The sequence below is a fragment of the Heliangelus exortis genome, chromosome 1 (assembly GCF_036169615.1).
Source record: "Heliangelus exortis chromosome 1, bHelExo1.hap1, whole genome shotgun sequence".
In the NCBI taxonomy this organism is placed as follows: Eukaryota; Metazoa; Chordata; class Aves; order Apodiformes; family Trochilidae; genus Heliangelus; species Heliangelus exortis.
In genome coordinates this window covers 11,101,408-11,120,910 of record NC_092422.1, presented here as the reverse complement: position 1 = coordinate 11,120,910, position 19,503 = coordinate 11,101,408, and the positions used below count along the sequence as shown (strand labels likewise).

The window sequence follows — 19,503 nt, the reverse complement described above, 5'->3', positions numbered from 1 at the left end:
GCTTCACATCAACACAGAGTGTTTGGGGGAAGGGAAACACGTGGGGGTTGTGGGGAACCCACAAATTGGTCAAAGGCACTAAACCATGGCTTTATTGCTGGAAGAATCAGTTCAGAACAGAAAGTGTGCTGATTTTTGAGCTCTCACCTTCAAGAAAAGCTCCAGACAGGCAATGGTTGCCATTAACTCTGACCAAACAGCAGGAGAAGTCTCTTCAGGTCTTTAATCAAGACTTCTGCTGGGTGGGTGTTACAGCTGAACAGCAGGCACTGCCCTCAGGACAGCTCACTGAGCAGAACAGAACCTCAGTCAGCTCAGCCCAGCAGTGCCCCCTGATTTAAAGGCAGGAGCTGCTCTGCTTTCAGGCTCCTGTGATCTGCAGCCCCTCAATGCTGAATTCCTGACAGCCCAGACAGGAACCCAGACTCCTCTGCAAGGTTTGATCTTAACTGCCTGTGGTGAAATCATGAACCCCTTCCTGTACCAGGGTACAGCCTGAGGCCTGCAGGTAACAAATTGCAACAGTGGGTGCTTGGTTACTGACAGGTTAGAAAATGTTACTTGAACTCTGAGTGAAGCTTAACATTTATGACAATTTCCTTAAAATAACTGTTGTCTTCGTATACCAAGGGCCCACTTCCAAGTGCTTTCTCTGGTGGCTTGCTGACCCTAAGGCTGGAATTCAGTATCTGCAGCTCTCCGGACAGCGATCTCTTCGGGGACCTCTTGTGGGCTCTTCCTTAAATTGCACGCTCAGGAAAACGCTCCGCGTAATTTGTAGCTGCATCAGAGCCTTTTCATAGAATCATAGAATTGGCTGGGTTGGAAGGGACCTCAGAGATCATCAAGTCCAACCCTTGATCCACTACCACTGCAGTTCCCAGCCCATGGCACTGAGTGCCACATCCAGTCTCTTTTTAAATATTTCCATGGATGGAGAATCCACCCCTTCCCTGGGCAGCCCATTCCAGTGTTTGATCACCCTCTCAGTAAAGAAATTCTTTCTAATGTCCAACCTAAACCTCCCCCGGCACAACTTGAGACCTCTTGTGCCCTCTTGTCTTGCTGAGGGTTGCCTGGGAAAAGAGACCAACCCCCACCTGGCTACACCCTCCTTTCAGGGAGTTGTAGAGAGTGATGAGGTCTCCTCTGAGCCTCCTCTTCTCCAGGCTGAACAGCCCCAGCTCCCTCAGCCTCTCTTCATAGGGTCTGTGCTCCAGTCCCTTCACCAGCCTGGTTGCCCTCCTTTGGACCTGCTCCAGGACCTCGATATCCTTCCTAAACTGAGGGGCCCAGAACTGGACACAGGACTCGAGGTGTGGCCTCACCAGCGCTGAGTACAGGGGCAGAATCCCTTCCATGGACCTGCTGGCCACGCTGTTCCTGATACAGGCCAGGATGCCATTGGCCTTCTTGGCCACCTGGGCACACTGCTGGCTCATGTTCAGCTTCCTGTTGACCCCAATTCCCAGGTCTCTTTCTGCCTGGCTGCTCTCCAACCACTCTGTGCCCAGCCTGGAGCTCCCCATGGGGTTGTTGTGGCCAAAGTGCAGGACCCGGCACTTGGCCTTGTTGAACCTCATCCCGTTGGAATCAGCCCAACTCTCCAGTCTGTCCAGGTTTTGCTCATGTGGATTCGCAGTTTGATAATAAAATGCATCTAAAAGCAACAACAATCATAAGAAAGTGCATTTTAAGAGAGAGAATTTAATCCCCGAGTGATGCTCAGCTGTAGTTTGGCTTCTTTTAAAGACAGGAATGAACACATCCCATGTACAGGAGTTCTTTGTAAGGGACGGGGGAGCTGGCTGGCTGGCAAGGGGGGGGCTTAAGCTAATGTTAATACCGACCTCTGAGCAAAGGGAATGACTAAAAAATAGTCCCTTTTTCTTCCTCTGCCATTGTTTCTGTTCCTCTCTATCACCCCTGCAAGGGGTGCTATCACAACTATCACAACTTTATCTCCTTAACCCGTTCCCTCATTCCTCCTCACACTGACATCCAGGGTAAAAAAAGCACACACTGCCCTTTCCCAAGCCTCCTGCATCAAGTGAGCACCCTCAGGGTAGACTGCTCCGAGACCCACAGCTTAAAAGTTTATTTATCAGGAAATTCATCAGCGGGTCCACGAGTGGCTCACAGCAGCAGGCTACGCTTACGGCTGCCCCATGTCCCTCTGTTCCTGCCTACCTGTTCCCTCAACGCAACAGTGAGAGCCCCGCGGCCTGCACAGCCTGACAAGGAGAGGCCTTGCCCGGGCGGGACCAGCACAGGGCCACGGCCTGACGGTACCTCAGGGCAAGGGCCTCCTCTGGGGCAACCCCAGGACCACAGGCGAGCGCCCCAAACTTCCTGTTCCAAGCTCTCAAAACCTTTGAGGGGGAGAGCAGGGGGAGATCAGGGGGAAAGCCGGGGGAGGCCGCCAGAGCAGCACTGCCCCGGCCCCGCTGCCACCATGGCCGCCAAGTTCTGCTTCCCTCCTGTGACACTCCCGCAGACTTCTCTATGGTAAATCCTCCCTCGCGTCTATGGTAAGTCCTCCACGTCGTGTCGATGGTTCCCCCGCGGTGCATTGTGGGCGCTCGGCGGAATCATGGTGTTGGCGTAGGGCCTTGCTGCGCGGGGAGGGAGGAGGCAGGAGGCCGCGGTGTGAGTGCCCGGGCAGGCTGGGGGGAGGGCCCGCAGGGATACTGGGTGCCCCGCAGGGCTGGGGGGGGACTCTGAGATGGGAAAGGCGGCCCTGGGGCGGGGAGTACCGCCGGGGGCGTTCCTGGGGAGCGCCGGGGCGGGGGCTGCGGTGGGGGTGAAGGGGGTTGGGGGGGACCGAGGCCGTCACGGCGCAGCTCCGGGTACCGGCTGGGAGGAGGCTGCCGGGCTGCCCGCTGCAGGCGAAGCAGCGCGGGGCTGCGGCTCTGGTGTCGGCGGGGCGGTGGCTGGGGGTTCGGGCCGGACTCCGGCCCTGCGGGCGGCTCGGGGTGGGAGTGGGGGGGGGGGCAGTGGTGCAGCCCGGGGAGCTCAGCTCTGGGGAGAACCCGGTCACTGTTTGCCGGTCAGTAACCCCGGCCCGGCCCGGCTTCGTACCGCCCTGACCAGGTTTCTCCAGGGCTGTATTTCTGAAGGTCCAGAGGTCACTGTGACGGTGCCTGAGCGGTGTCAGGTTCTGTTTGGGTCCTCCAAGGCCAAGCCAACTGGAGACTTGACTTCAGAAAGAAGCAGGGAAAGTTTCTGGGTGATTTCTTAATGCTTCGTGAAATCATACAGCCACACGGGATCTTTTTCATCACCTGAGTTCATGGATCTCCTGTTGCATAAAATTAGCACAGATAAATTCTGTGAGCAAGTGAATTTCTTGGAGTATGAGCCTGGCAAAGTGTGTGCCAAGACTGAGCTAAAATGTGCTGCTGAGCTACAGCTTTTACAACATCACTGAAGAACATCAGCAGTCCTTGGTCAACAAGTTACTTTGTCAGTTCTTTTTAAAGGTGTTTCTGTCTGTTAGTTTTGTTTTCTGAGTAGCAGTTCAGTAGTAGTAAATGCGTGCTGCCTGATGGGATGTTGCTTTGAGTGACAAATGAAACACATTTTTAACAAGTAATGTGTTTCATGATGTGAAAAAAGAACAAATAATGCGAGCAGAGCATAAATATCTTCTATCTGTGTATCACAAAAGCATATGAAGCAATCTCACTTCTTTTTCATTGCTTTAATATTGTTTAGTGTGTTCTCTTGGCATCCTTTAGCCCCCAGCTTTGTTGCTGGTAGGGCTGGTGCCTGTCTGTGTCTCTGCAGGTGAATCTCCTGTGCCTGATGTGTCTTTAGTCGGTGGTTGTTGGCTCTGTGTGTCTTAGTGAAGGAGGAGTGAGCACAGTTTCAGGCTTCAGATGGCGCTGGTTGACCACAGGGGGATTTTTGGCACTGTTTACCCATCTTAACTCTTGGCAGGGTGGTTGAGGATTGCAGGGTCTCCAGCTCCTGCCTGGCAGTGCTGAACGCAGTGGTTGCTGACAGGGTGTGTGCCTGGGACTGGCTGGAGTCTGTTTCACTCCTTTACCACAAAAAAAATTTGTCAGAGATCTGGGGCATCAGCTGGTTCATTTTTTTAGGATGTGCTGGCAGCACGGGAGTTCTTACAGTTTCTAGAGGAGACCTGGTGAAGACTGCTGCATTTTTCCAAGCTACTTGAACTGCACTTTGTTTACATGCAGGTGGAGCTGTCAGCCCTGTGCTTCCAGGGCAGCCTTACCCTTTGGAAGGTTTTGCTGGAGCTGTGTGCAGGCAGGTCCCAAAGGACCATCCTGCAGTACTGATGGCAGTGCTGGGACTGGGGACCTGAACAGGGCCAGGATGAGTGCTGGAGCATTCAAATTGCATAATCTTCATCAGTATCTAATTATCAACACCACCCTAGGGCTTGCTGCTGTCTGTGCCAGCCAGGATTTCTGGCCATGATACCTGCACATGGTTTTGGGGAATCCTGGGGGATCATTCCCATTAGACCATAATTTTTGGCTGTAATTTTTCAGGAGGTGAAAGAGCTGAGTTACAGGAGTGTGCCATTTGCCTTAGGGGTGGGAGACTCACTCCTGGACAGCTGAATTTATTTTCTAAATGTCATTTCATTAGAGTCTGTGTGTCATTTTTCAGACACATTTCTTTTGAAAATCTGAAGAGATTCTGTCAATTCCATCCATAAAAGCTCCTTTAATTTCACGGATTTTGAGCACAGTGGCAGCTGGTATTCTGTAGTGGGACTTGATGCTTGCACAGGCCCAAGAATAAAGGAACTTTTGGGGAATATCTTCCATTCTAAGGTGTAGCAGCCACTGTTTATAACTTCATTCTGTTGTAGTTAAAATGACGACAGCAGCGAGGCCAACGTTTGAACCTGCAAGAGGAGGAAGAGGAAAAGGTGAAGGAGACTTAAGTCAGCTCTCCAAACAATATTCCAGCAGAGACCTTCCTTCTCACACTAAAATCAAATACAGGTTGGTATCAGGTTTTTTGGTCTATGGTGAAACAGTCTGGGAATGATTTTTTGGTGTGCATGGTACTCTGAAGTTTTTCACAGAATACAGTGATGTGCTTGACACTGAGCAGAGGTTCTGCAGTGCTGCTGAGTGAATGGGCTGAAAATCTGAGTCTCAAAAGCAGAACTAGGATGCTGAATCCACTGCAGCTAATTGGAGGGGTTTAATTTTAGTGGTATCTATTAAGAAAATAATTAGGAACAACAGGAGCTGATGAGTGTGCTGTTGCTTGCAGAGCAAGATGGGATAAAAGGGATGAAGTTGGGTATGTCTTGAAAGCAGGAATTGTCATATGTTTAACAAAGGACCATTGGGGCAGGGGCATGAAGAAGAAGCAGAAAAATCATGGAATAACACTCAGGCCATAGCATGTGTTATAAGAGCTGCTGTTAAACCCTGCAAGTGGTTCATGCAGGTCCTGGGGGTGGAAATTGCTTTAATCATTGTGAAAGGTTGTGGGATCTTATGAATATTTCCCTCTGTTTGAAATGCATAATGAATCTTCTGTATAATTTTGAAAGATTAAATGAGAGGTGGAGTCAGTGATACAGATACCTAGAATTTAAATGAAATGTCTCAGTCTGGAAAAACCTCAAATCATCTAACCAGTGTTACTCTTGTCAGTGAAACTACTGCTAAGGTTTTGTATTTCCACTTGTTTGTGCAGAAGCTGACCCTTTCACCTCCCCTCCTCCTCCTGTCCTTTGGGTTTTGAGGAGTATGTGTGGATAAAGGAGCTGGAGTGTTTTGAAGAACACCAAGATCCACAGCACTGTGCTGTCAGCTGCATTTTGTTGTTATGGGAAAAATTGCTGGTGGTTTTTTTCTTTAAACAAAAGTGGGGTTTGGAATACCAGTCTGTTGTCCTGAAGGAAGCCTGTGGGGATAAATATGTACTGAAATAATACAATGTATGTTTTAACAAATCCTTTTGTGTTCATGAGAGAGAGATGGAAGAGGCATCAAGTGTCTTCTTTCTCACAAATACCTAAAACAAAGTTGTCTTTGTTAAATTGCCAGGACTGCATCATTGCAAGTAAAGTTCAGTGTTTCAGTCCTACTCATGTTTGTTTGAATGAGGTGGGGCTTGGGGGGATTTTGCAGCTATATCAGGGCTCTGTTTACAAAAGGGTTTTAATTACAAAAGCAAATTAAATACTTCATCCTAAGGACGGTCTGTGCACGCTGTATTTATAGTGACTCCAGTCTGGGTTTCCTCCAGGGACTCCTGTTTCCAGCACTGGGTTCATAGAAAGGTGAAAGGAATTGCTGCTTGGTTTTATTCATTAGTTCTTTTCAGGATTTTCACAGAGAATAGCTCTCTCTAGGTGAAACTGAGTGTGACTTAAATATAAATAGTCTGTTGCTTTTGGCCAGTGTGTGTTGTACAGAAGAGGGAAAACCATGTATTTGGATGTTTCACAAGTGTTTTCCCTGTTTCCCCAAATTTTTTTTGTTTTTTTTTTTTAATGAGAAAGTATCTTATAAGTTTGTTGGAGGGGAAAGGGTTTGTGAAATGTTGTAGTCTTGGTCTTACCTGTAGTCCTTAGGGGCTGTGTTTCAGTGACTTGAGGGTGAGGAAAGGTGACCATGGTGCTGCTGGGTGCCTGCTGGGACACTGGGCTGGGACTGCTGAAGAACAGGAGATGCAGCTTAGGCAAGGAGTAGGTGTGGTCATTCTGTTATTGCAGGAATTTGTGCAGGGTCTTTTAAGTAGTTTGAGAGCCACTGAAAGGAGCAGGTGTGTGTGTGTGGGTGTGTGTCTGTGTGGGTGTGTGTCTGTGTGGGTGTGTGTCTGTGTGGGTGTGTGTCTGTGTGGGTGTGTGTCTGTGTGGGTGTGTGTCTGTGTGGGTGTGTGTCTGTGTGTGCGCGTGTCTGTGTGTGCGCGTGTCTGTGTGTGCGCGTGTCTGTGTGTGCGCGTGTCTGTGTGTGCGCGTGTCTGTGTGTGCGCGTGTCTGTGTGTGCGCGTGTCTGTGTGTGCGCGTGTCTGTGTGTGCGCGTGTCTGTGTGCGCGTGTCTGTGTGTGCGCGTGTCTGTGTGTGCGCGTGTCTGTGTGTGCGCGTGTCTGTGTGTGCGCGTGTCTGTGTGTGCGCGTGTCTGTGTGTCTGTGTGTCTGTGTCTGTGTGTCTGTGTGTCTGTGTGTCTGTGTGTCTGTGTGTCTGTGTGTCTATGTGTCTGTGTCTGTCTGTGTGTCTGTGTCTGTCTGTGTGTCTGTGTGTGTCTGAGTGTCTGTGTCTGTGTGTGTCTGTGTGTCTGAGTGTCTGTGTGTCTGTGTGTGTGGCAGAGCACGTGTGGGTGTGTCTGCCCACAGAGAGGGGATTGGTGAAGAAAGAAAAAAAGAAACATTTGACTTCATGGTACCTCACTCTTATTCCTTATACTTACCCATTCAGTCCAGGATTTACTGACATCCTTCAAAATCTTGCTCCCAGCTGCAGACTGTCAGCTTCCTTATTTTCTTTCTCCCTCATGTTGTTTTAGACAGACCACTCAGGATGCTCCCGAGGAGCTGCGTAACCGTGATTTCAGGAGGGAGCTGGAGGAGAGAGAACGGGTTGCTGCCAGAGAAAAGAACAGAGACAGACCAACCAGAGGTAAAAACAGAGAAGCAAAACATCTTAATACCACTGTGTGGCATTGCTCTTGCACAAAACTCAGCGTTGTGAGAAGTTTTCAGGTTGCAGACAGCATGTCATGAGAGTAGAGTTTAGGTATTGGTCTGATAATTCGGAGCTGCTGACCTGCAGAGGAATGTCTGCTGCCTTTCAGGCAGGCTCTGTGCTAGCAAAAAATCCAGGCCAGCCAGCAGAAGAGTGAAGGCCATTGTGCAGGCCAGCTGATACAGGATGATTGTAATGAATTGGCAGCAAGTATGTACAGCTAATAAAGGGCTTTTCTTGTACCTACTACAAGTACTTTTCTTGTACTTAGACAAGTGAGACAGGAAGAAGGTGAACAACTTCAGCACTGCAGCACCAGTGTCACAGTAAATGTGGTTTTAAAGTGTGGGATTCTGTTCAGGTATAGTGAAGTGATAACTCAAATTAATCAAATGTGTGTTTTTTGAGAAACAGTGATTTATAATATTCAGCTTGACAGAATTTAGGTACTTGAGGTTTGGGTGTGAAGGTGGTATGGGACTTTCAAGCTACAGATGAAAGCAGATGTGATTTGGGCCAAACTATCCAACAGTAATGCTTATTCTCCAATGGGATATGTAGAATAAGGATATTTCTCCACAGCTTTTCCTTTCGTTGTTCTTTCTTCTTCAAATAATGACATCATAAAAACATCTGGAGGTCAGATTTTGAGTTTAGGGATGTTACTGCTTCCCTTGAGCATAGCTCCATGGGAGGGATAAGCATGGGCATTAAGATTGGGAAGTGAGGAAAAAGTAAGCATAAGGTTGTATCTCTAAGGCCATCTTTGGGAAGGTATTTGCTTTCTGACAGTAGATGAATGAAGTGATTTAGTCACTTTTGTTTGTTTGTTTTTAAATCCTATGCCATAGAACACACAACATCATCTTCTGTGTCTAAGAAGCCTCGGCTAGACCAGATTCCTGCAGCAAATCTTGATGCAGATGATCCACTTACTGATGTATGTATCTGTCTTCTTTCCTTACACTGTTCTGACTTCAGGATTTGCTGTTAATAGAATACATACTTAGATTCTGGGTCTAAAATTGAAGGCAGGTTCCAGCATATCTTCCTTTCACAGTTACTCTGCTCTGGCAGAAGTTACAGAATGGTTCAGAGGATTCTGGCCCATGCTCTCATGGTGTTCTTGGAAAGCATAAAAAAATTAGAGAACTGAAAATGCCACCTAAAGTATAGGGAATTGGGTGGCTCTTTAGACTGTCAGTTGCTGGTTTACTTAGAATTCCCCTAGGGTAGAGCTGTTAAAGAGACAAAGTCAGCATGAGAAATGGGTTTTTGCTCTTGACTCCTCTCATCATGCAGATGTCTAGGTGTTAGGTCTAAGGCTTGTCAATAAGTTGAGGTATTTTTTTAACCCTGTTACACTTGATCCCAACAATTTTGGATGGGATATTTGAGCACACTGTTCTCATGAGTTGAATTACAGTGGTTAGAAAGTGATTGAGTACAATAAATCTTTAGAATCTAGCAGCTACATAGTATTTGATTATAAAAAATTAATTTCAGTAATCCAAACATTACAGACTTGTTTTTTCTTCACATTACTGTAACAGAGCAAATAAACCATTCCTTTTTTACTCACTGCTGCTGCATGCACCCAAGTACTCCAGGAATCAACCAGCATCAAATTGCAGCCTTAGCTGCACAGACCAGGACTGTTGGAGGGGCTTTTTTAGTTGTTTTTTTTTTAATTAATTTTTTTTAGTATGCAGTAGCCTTTAGAACTAAAAGATATTTTTGATAAATGAATTAAGTGCCTCTTGTTTTCACTTGTTTTTAGGAAGATGATGAAGATGAGGACTTGGAAGACAGTGATGATGATGACACTGCAGCTCTTCTGGCTGAACTGGAAAAAATCAAGAAGGAGCGAGCTGAGGAACAGGCTCGAAAGGTAAAACCTCACCCTTTGAAGAGCATCTGTTCTTTTGCAAACTACTGTGCCTTAGGTACTTAGGACAAGCAAGAACTAGTAAACAAAGTGCCCTTCAGAGCTCCTCTCAGATATGATGTATCTGTTCTTCTAGCTAATAATTGTTGTCAAGAATTCTTTTTATTAGCAGGCATGCTGAACCTGTAAAAAACCCTGTATTTATTTTCCCAACACTTTGTAGAGACAGCGAGTCAAGGTCTTGCAAATCCTTCTCTGAGGACTGCTGTTATACCAAACTGTGTTGTGGCATTGGTGACTTAATTTGTTTACTAGCTCTTATGAAACAAAAAATATGATTTTTATTTGTGAAAAAAAGCACGTGTGCTTTTTGATGATCTTGCTTATGGCTGCAAGTTTCTCTTTCACTGGTGCTGTGTTGCCTTGGTAAGGAGCACCAGCTGTAACTTCATGACCAGAACTGTTTTCATGTGGTTAGACACAGGCAAGTCAATCTGACAAACATCTTTACAAAAATGAATTAATAAAATACAGTCAGTCTTTTTGGAACTTGGAAAAGTCAGTTCACGTGTAGCCTTCGTACCTTCCTGTAATTTGTCTCTCTGCAGAAAGAAACACCATGTTCTGCCCTTAAAAGAGAAGTCCCTGAAATTAGATTGTTTTCCCATGAGCAGGATCAAATTCTATCCCACAGCTCCTCAGTATGAGAGAGATTGTTGGGATGGAGAGTATTAGCAAAATCCCTGATGGATGTATGGACTTGTAGGGACTGTTTCTGGAATAGTCTGTGTTGTCAAACTGATCAGGACCTCGGATGAACTCTTCTGGCTTTCACATTGTATTGCAATAGAGTTTAGAGTCCAGATATTTTATCTGCACTACTGAAATGCCCTGCCCCTGGTGCTGCAACAGAAGTGATGGGGATGTGCAGCATTCCTTCTTCTTTTTAATAGTAAACTATTTCTGTTGTTTTTTTGTTTTGTTTTGTTTTTTCCTTAGAGATGGGCTTAAATAATTTTGGGGCTTTTGAAAAACATTGCATAACTCAGTTTGAGTAGTTTAGTGTGCTGTTATACATAGATTCTACACCAGTGTTAAAAAAAAAAAAAGAAAACTCAACCTTGTCATCTTTATAAAAGGTAATCTGGGATGGTTTTAGAACATACTACATAAGCATATTAAGTGTGGATGGGTTCTTTGTTGCTGTGATAAATTAATGTTTTGTTGCCTTAGTACTGCTCATAACCTTCTCATAGCTTAACAGGCATGCTTATGATCTCATGTTTTTCACAAATGCTCTCCAGTAGTCACCTGACAGTGAACAGGACTTAGTGTCCTGCAGACAGGAGCAACAGCTAGGAGAGAATAATGTTTTAAATGTTTGTGGGCAGCCATGTAGTGCTTCACCACTCTCATCTCTTTATTTAGACATTTGAAGCACATCACACAGCAATGGAAATGTGTTCTGCAGTAATAACATGGTGGAAACTACTTAAAAACACTGGCAAAAATTCGTTCATGTGTTCTGTGTGGAATGTTCTGAACTGCAAACTGAGGGTAGCAGTGCATGGGAAAGATTTCTACTTCTGGTGTCCTCACATGGTGCTTAAAATTAAGCTTAGGTTTGCATGGATTTCTCACTTTGTCTGATAATTGAAATTATGAATCTAGATTAAACAGTAGAGCTTTTCACATTTCAGTGTAGGAAACTTGCATTAGGAAAATAATAGCAGTACAGACAATCAAGGCAGAGCTTTTCTTTTCCTGTGGAGAGTATTTTACCATCTCAGTGACATTTAGATTTGTCACTAGAGGGAGCTAAAAGCTGTGAAGTAATGTTCTTTTTGCCCTTAATCGGTATTTTTTACCTTCACGGACGTTCTCCTTCTCCCATCAGCAAGGTTTGTAATATCCAATGCTACATGCATACTGAATACATGCACATTTATCTGAAATGAATGTTTATTTCTTCTGAAAAATTCATATTATTTATTTGCAATATTGCACACTGTTGCACACTCACTACCTACTGTTCATCCTTTCACCAGTTGGTGGCAGATGGACTTTTTTATAGTTGAAATCTTCAGTGGATACTCTGCAGGGACTTTAATTTCTTGAGGGGTTTTTTGAGAGTAGGAAAGTAAGGCTATGTTGATGGAAAAAGTGAAAGCCAAGGTGGGGCACAGCCTTGGAAAGAGTCTCTAGGACTCAGGTTCTCCTTAGGAAGATCACTTATGTATATTGACTTTAGGGGTGAAGTTTGTTTAGATTATGCCTGGTTTTCCATGGCTTTGAAATAAGGCATTTCTGGCAAAGCATTTTATAGCCATTTTATATAAATCCCCTTTCCCTTCAGATAGGTGGGATTTCAGACTACCATGCATTGCAAACCCCAACTTAAACCTGATTTTTAAGTAACCTTATATCCACCATCTGACTTCAGGATAAAATTTCCTGCAAAGTCTTAATTATGTAGTTGTTATTAATCCTAATCCACACCCACAGAGAAGGTTTCTCTGCTGAAAAGCTGAGGTCAGTACTCAGCAGCATGGGGAACCCTGTGGCAAGGCAAATGGGACTGTTCACTCTTCTGCACATTATTCTCTCTGCAGCTTCTTGAATGTGCCAGGGTCTTAACAAGATGAAGTGGGTAAAATACAGTAATAAATCTCAAAACTTGTGCCAGATGTAATTTTTTTCTTGAGACTTTATTTATATTGATTTTAAAATGCCAGTCTGGTTATCGCCAAGACTTCATTTAAAGTAAATTGTATTTCTGTTAATTGTCTTCATTCATCACTTTAGTGTGATGTATTTAATCTTCCACAAAAGGAGGATTGCTCCTTTTGAAATGCATCTCTGTTGAGCCAGCCGTTAAAACCAAAAAAATGAGACTCTTTTCTTTTCAGATCAACATGTTCTCTGTTAACTTCCCTTACTTGGTAGTAGAAATTTGCATAGAAATTCTACAAGTCTAATTTTTACAAATATTAAGAGGTTTTAACTTCCTTCAGACTGACATTTCCCTATAATTGAAGCAAATAGTTTGTTAACCACATAAGCAGTATCTGTCAAAGTTTGTTAACTTCTCAAAATGTTTGAATTTCCTTAAATTCTCTAGAAACATTAAATAAGTCCAATGAATGTTTCTTAAAAACTGATTGAGCATGGGAGTTTTTTTTCATGAAAAAGTCTCCTGACTTTTTTTTCATTATTTTAATCTCTCAAGTTGTTTCTAGTAGACACTGAACTGACCAGGAAATTTTAGTTTAAAAAGCTTTTCCTAGGGGATCATTCCGGGCCTGTTTCAAACAGGACAAATGCCAGGTCTGCTGTCCATGTGAACAATCCATGGGTAGCTTTCATGGAAACTTGTTGCCATATTCCAAACCAATTTGCAAGCACTTCCTTAAAAGGTAAATGAAAATAATTAAAAACAAACCTCAAACCAGTGAGCAGCTGAATGTATGTGTGCAGTTTCAGCAAAACTATTTTAACATCCAGTCATTCTATGCTGATCTGAGAACAGACTTAAGGTTTTTGGTTTGTTTTCTTATAGCTGTATTTCACAGTGTTTATAACTACATATATTGCTTTACCAGTGCTCAAAGCACATCTTAGCTCTGTCCTGTGGCTTAGCCATGTCACAGACTTTGAAATAAAACAATAGAAAATACATCTTGATAAAGATGAATCCTTTCACTTAAATTTTAAGGGTCTAACTAAAATATCAAATTGGCAATTAAGACAGACATTTAATAAAGAAGCAAAAGCAGATTGCAGATATTTCTTCGTTAATTGTTTGAGACATGCTAGCAATACCCAAGAACTAATTACAGTGTCCCCTCCCTTATAGGCAAAATTAATAGATACTGCAATTGTGATTACTCTGTGCTCTTATTTTTTGCATTTTCAGTTGGTTACTCTAGTAGCTATATTGCATTTGGTTAGTAATTTGCATGGGATCAAATAATTGGGGTGCATCTCTGCATTATTAAGTTCTATTCCCTGTTGCTAAAGGCAGTTCTGACATTGTTTGTCATTCAGAAGTTAGCATTTAAATAAGGTGGGGCTTTTTTTAGCCTCAAATGAAATGTATTTTGGGTTTTCTGTCAGCTACTCAACATCTTTAAAAACTAAACAGAATAACTTTAATGCAATGGATTCACTTGAGGAATTTATCACTTTCTGTGAAAGTAACCTTGCTCTATGCTAAGGGTTAAGGATATACTTAAATTAAAAAATTATTAATCATAATAACAACAACAACAACCAGGGCAACAAAGTTTTTCTTTCCTTGATGGTCAGAAATGCAACTGCCAAGGGAGGTGGTTGCATCACCACCACTGGTGTTTAACAGACATGCAGATGTGGTGCTGAGGAATCTGGCTTAGCACTGGACTGGTTGGGCTCAGTGATCTTAAAGGTCTTTTCCAACCAGAACAGTTCTGTGATTCTGTCAACAGAATCTGGCCATCTCTCAAGGAGGTACCTGAAAATCAAAGCTGTTTTGTCACTTGTACCAGTGTACCTGGATTGTGCTTGGTGTGTGTGTGTGCTGTAAGGTTGTCTGAGGCTGCTTCACTTCTGGAGGGAGCAGAGTGCAGTAAATGGCATTTCACTGCTGTTGGCTCCTCCATCTTACAGGGAAAGGCAAATGAGAGGTTGGCATCCTGTGCAGCAGAAGCTGTACACATTGCTTGTCTGTAATCCACAGAGGAAAGAAATGTGTAGTCAGAAATTATATTTCTAATAAAGAGGTGGAAATCCCTGTTCCATGTAAGATATATTTGCCTTTTGTGTTTCTTTATTTACAGGGGTGGTAATAACAGCTGAAGACAGAATGCAAAGGTTGAACTTAGAGCTATGTTTGAAAATTCAAAACTTTATTTATGTTTTTAACGTTTAACTACTGCAATTTGTCTAAAACCTCATGGATACAACAGCAAGGGCAAGTTTTACCTAGGCACATGTTTTAGTAGGGCCATTTCAGGGCTTGTCCTGAAGCTGTGCCATGCTGTGCCATGTCCTTCTGGGGAGCTCTTCCCTTCCCATTGGCAATTAACTGCATCTGATTTTAAATTTTATTTGTGAGAAACAGTGTACTGGTCAGTGTTTTTTCATAAGTAAAACTTGGGTGGATTGTGAAAAGTAAAATCTGGCATCATCTGGTATTCATATGTCTGTTAAGTTGGTATTGTTCTTAAGAGGGCTGGGGTGTTTTATTTATATGAATATTTCACATACCTGATCAGTCCAGTTGAAGGCAATTGTAAATTGTAGATATTTTTAATAGCATATTACTTAGCATTGATTTAATGTTTGAAGCTAGAGAACTCTGGCTACACATCAGTGTTCAAGTTAGGCACTTAAACCTTGTAGATGCTGTCATCAAGAAAAACATTTTAGCCCTTAGCCCATGAGGATTCTGCATTTTGAAAAAAACAAAAAAAAACAAGCAAACAAACAAAACCAAACCAAAACAACCCAAACACCAGCCTTGTGATCTCTTTGTCTTTAGTTTGTGTCATTTTTTGAAGCCATGGTTTGAGTCTCCTGCAGTGCTAATGGGACTTCAGTACATTTTTCAAAGTAGAATATCTTCAGAACATACTTCAGGGAGTCAGGAAACCTAGTTAGTCATCCAAATTAAAGGAATTTTTTTTTTCCTTCTAGTACTTTCATCAAATAACAGTCCTTGTAGCACATATGAAAGGTTGTGGAAAAATATGTTGATGTAAATTTATTATTATGTATTCATTTTGAAGTCTGAACACTTTAAGTCACTGAATATATTAATAGAGCTTGGAGTGTGGGCAGTGTAATCTACCTTGTGTTGCCTGTAGTGCAGGCTTGAGTAACATGCTTTTGACAGTACAAGGAGAAGAAAATTTTTCTGCTCCTTAGTACTGAAACTCTTAAATCATCTTATGACATCCACTGCTCAGTTTCACCTTAGGTTTCTCAGTCTTATTTGAAATTGTAATTGTAAAACCCAAACAGATTGCTGAAGACAGAGAAGTTTCAACATACTGTATGTAAGGTTTCTTCCACTTGATGTATATAGTATAAAGTATTCTCTTTTCTCATGAAGATAAAAAAAATCCTTGTATGCAGTTTTTGATACAATAAATATGTAAATGGTAAAGCTAAATCTTAACTGAATATTTGTTGGCATATCAGAAGTAAGCAAGCAGATAGGAATGTTGCTACATTGACAGCTAATTAGCAATGCTAAGCTCTTTAGAGTAGCTCTGCCTCTGTCCTTATTCTACTTAAATGTGTGCCAAATGCTCTGAAAAGTCAGAGCTAGGAATTAAAATCTATCTGTGTGAGTGTTTGCAGCTGAGTGATGTTAATCTCTACCAACTAGATGAGAAAAATGGCCCAGAAAAGTAATGTATCCATTATTGGGTTTTAGGAACAAGAGCAAAAAGCTGAAGAAGAAAGAATTCGGATGGAGAACATTCTGAGTGGGAACCCCCTGCTGAACCTCACTGGCCCAGCACAGCCTCAGGCAAACTTCAAAGTGAAGAGGAGGTAACTGTGCAGTCAATGCTGTGATATCCATCCCCTTGCTCCCTCCTGATATTCAGGATCAGAAAATATCATCACTGCCATAGTTTTTTATTTCCTTCCCCAGATCTTGTTGGAAATGTGGTGTAGAATTGTGATACTGATGAATTTAGTGATTGTTCTCTGCGTTTCTTTGAACAAATCATCCTGCTACTTTCTGTTTTCTTAAAAAGAGACTGATAATCATGTTTTGTCTGACATTGTTCCTAATGATACAGAAAGTTAACAGGACTGAATTCCTCAGGAAATGCTCTCCTTTAAAATCTAGTTGATTTTTTGGGGGTTTTGTTAATTTGTTTGGGGGTTTTTTTAGTGGATTTAATAAGTAGCAGGCTTTTTCTGAGTACAATTCTTGTTTGCAGATATTCCAATTACTGTTGTGTTTATCAAAATTAGGGCCATTAGACTAAAGTGGATTTTTTCTGCTGTGTTTGAATGGTTGTTATTTTCTGCAAAGATAAATTGACTTTTAAGCTCCCTTTAGTCCTCATGTTTCTAACTCAGGAGAATGTAGGAAATGGCTTAGATTAGAAAAACAGATCTTTTCTTCTTGAAGACTAAAATCTAACCTTGATGACTAGTTGTTTTTAGTACACTTAATTAGGAGGGCCAAACTTCATTTATATACTTTTCTACATTGTACCTACTTTTCACACAAATTTACTGAAGTTAAATCTTTTGTTTTCAGGTGGGATGATGATGTTGTCTTTAAGAATTGTGCCAAAGGAATAGATGAAACAAAAAAGGACAAAAGATTCGTGAATGATACTCTGAGATCAGAATTTCACAAAAAGTTCATGGAAAAATATATCAAGTAATACAGTTTTATGTGCAGTGGTGCTGAAGGACTTGGAAGGTCATGGTTGTTCCCTCCCTTTCCCTCCGAATTCAGAGATGAATACTTGGTCATGAATTCCCAAATGCTTCTCCAAGATCATCAACAGCTTCATAATTAGTAATTGCTATGAATCTGGAGGTTTTATTCCTGCAGTGTGTTTTTAAGTTTTCATTAAACCAGTTTGTGTGAATGTTTTTCTCTTCACGTGCATTTACTTTTACTGGCCACCTTGTAAATGGTAGAAGTTTGGTTTGCAGTAAATGCTTCTAATTGTTCAAATTGCTTTCCAAAAGAACCTGTATGTGTAGTGATGGTGGTTTGTACCTTAGGCAATTTAAATGTCAGTATTAGCCAAGATGCAGAACAGCTGAGTATGATAAGCAGTGTGAAGGTATAGGAGTATAGGAGAGACCTATACTTTCTGTAGTAAACTGGATTTCCTCTTAACAGCTTGTTAGAAACTTGGTTAATTATCTTCCTTTTCAATTTCTTCCTGGTGTGATCCAAGGAAAGCTTTTGGAGGGGTAGTTCCAGGTTCTTAGCAGCTCTGCTTTCTGGGCCCTCTTGGCTCAGCACTGCTGGGAAGGAACCATTTCAAGCTTTGGTGAACTTTGAGAGGGAAAAGCTCTGTGGAACCATGTTTTTTGTGGGTTTTTTTCCTCAATAAACCATTGCAGTGCTCAACCCCTCAGCCACAACCATGTGGCTACAAGGCTCAGTCTTTGTGTGTGTGTGTGTGTGGTTCATTAGTGTTGTTAGAAACTTGCAATTGAATGTTTTTAATAAATGAGAGTTCTCCTCAAGATACGACAGTACAGTTTGTTTACTTCTTAAATGTCCACTGTAAAACTTAATTGGACAATATAAAATAGGAATGACTGAAAAAAAAAATCTCAGTTGTCAAATAATTCCCCCCTCCCTTCTGTTGTCTCAGGTGTATTTGATATCTTGGTCAAGTGATGTATTGGATATGGACCTAACATTTGCAAAATAAGGAGTTAGCTCTGTACCTACAGTGACAAAACTCAGATCTGTTTATGTAAGAATTCTTGCCCTTTTCCTTGTCTGTGGTATGCTCTGACCATTTCATTCTTGCAAACACTTCTGTGGTAATATTACTATTTTCAAGCTCTTATTTTGAAAATATATCTGAGTTTCTGTGTAGGAGAATAAATGTAGAGCAGAGTATTTTAGATTTTTTTTTTTTTTTTTTATATTTTAGACTCCAGTATCCTATAAAAGCTTTCTTTAGCTACAGCTGTATTTTCCACCCTTTCATTGAGCTATGCATAGTGCACCAGTGCCAGCAGCCAATGCCCATATTTACTTGGAAGCAAGATTTTCAGCATGCTTAAGGTCATGTGAGCTGCTACAGCTACTGGAGGAATAGGTGGTTGTGTTACTTCTGTTCCCAGCCTCATGACAGTAATGGCTCCTGGGAAGCAGAAAAAGTGGGTGTCAGTTGTAATCCTCTCTTTTTAAATAAAAGCTATGAAAATCTTGGTAAATAGGCATCATATTTAAGAGGGGGGAAAACCATGAAGAGCTGTACTTGTCAGGGTCTGGCAGTGGCGAGGGCAGCTGCTGCCTTAGATCTGACCTAACAGCATGGTTGTCATGGCAACAACAAAAAATACACTGGTCTCGCAGTGTTACAAGATGTAATCACTGTGCCAAAGTGAGCAAGTGAGGGAACAGTTTTATTGGAGAGGGGGAGACATAGCTGGAATGCCAGCTCAGTGCCTTCATGGAAATCATACGTGCATAATGCCATCATTTGTGTTCTTGCAATAATGTAACTTTTCTTAGAAAAAAAAAATTACCCTTCTAAGATGGCAGGAGTTGGATTAGGATTTCTTCAGCTATGCAGACAGTTGTTCTCCATACCTGCAGGAACATCCCTTTCCCAAACCTTTGCATGATGCCTGTATAGGTGTACTCAGTCATTCTTTCCAGTAGCTTTCTCCCTCCCTGCCTCTGGAGAAAGCTGTAGGGACTGTGTAGCTCGGGGCTGCAGCTTTATTTGAGGTTTTCTGTAGGTATTGTTGTTCAACTCATTTACAGAATTTGCAGATCCTATCTCTAACCTTCCCCCTCAAAGCTTTTGTATTTTAGCCTCCTGCAGTGTAAGCTGACCCACAAGCTGAGGACTCAGCAATACACAAACACAATATGATAATTAAGGAATCTCAAGCCTTGTCTCTTAGTGGGTTTTACATCATTAACTACTGAGTTTTCTTCACCAATGCTGGAAAACTAAAGTGGTTTGTGCTTTTTGTGGGAATAGCTCAGTATTGAGGACCTATTGGTGTTTAACTTTCTGTTGTACTGCTGATACTCACCTAGAAAATTACAAACAGATAATTTGTTTTTGTAAAACTGCAGCCTGAGTGTTTAAAAAAATCAAGATTCTGATGTTCTACACCTCTGCTCCCAGCATAGTTTTTTTCCAGGACCTTCTATAGAGTGACAAGAAACTTCCAGCAAAGGCAGTGGAGCTGGCAAGGCAGCTGT

The 19,503-nt window shown here is 42.4% G+C and overlaps 1 protein-coding gene across 4 annotated transcripts; it reads left to right on the top strand.

Moving 5' to 3' along the window:
• The first annotated feature begins 2,512 nt into the window (after window positions 1–2,512).
• On the top strand, window positions 2,513–17,673 carry CWC15 (CWC15 spliceosome associated protein homolog). Of its 4 annotated transcripts, none has more exons than XM_071734249.1 (7): window positions 2,513–2,531; window positions 4,850–4,985; window positions 7,509–7,621; window positions 8,539–8,627; window positions 9,468–9,578; window positions 15,997–16,115; window positions 16,840–17,673. In XM_071734249.1, exons 2-7 carry the CDS (start codon window positions 4,855–4,857, stop codon window positions 16,967–16,969), a joined length of 693 nt encoding a protein of 230 aa, XP_071590350.1. In that variant the 5' UTR covers window positions 2,513–2,531; window positions 4,850–4,854; the 3' UTR covers window positions 16,970–17,673. The 4 variants fall into 4 exon arrangements, with proteins under 4 accessions (XP_071590350.1, XP_071590341.1, XP_071590359.1 ...); XM_071734240.1 differs by lacking the exon at window positions 2,513–2,531 and adding an exon at window positions 2,570–2,649; XM_071734258.1 differs by lacking the exon at window positions 2,513–2,531 and adding an exon at window positions 3,447–3,465.
• Window positions 17,674–19,503: the final 1,830 nt, after the last annotated feature.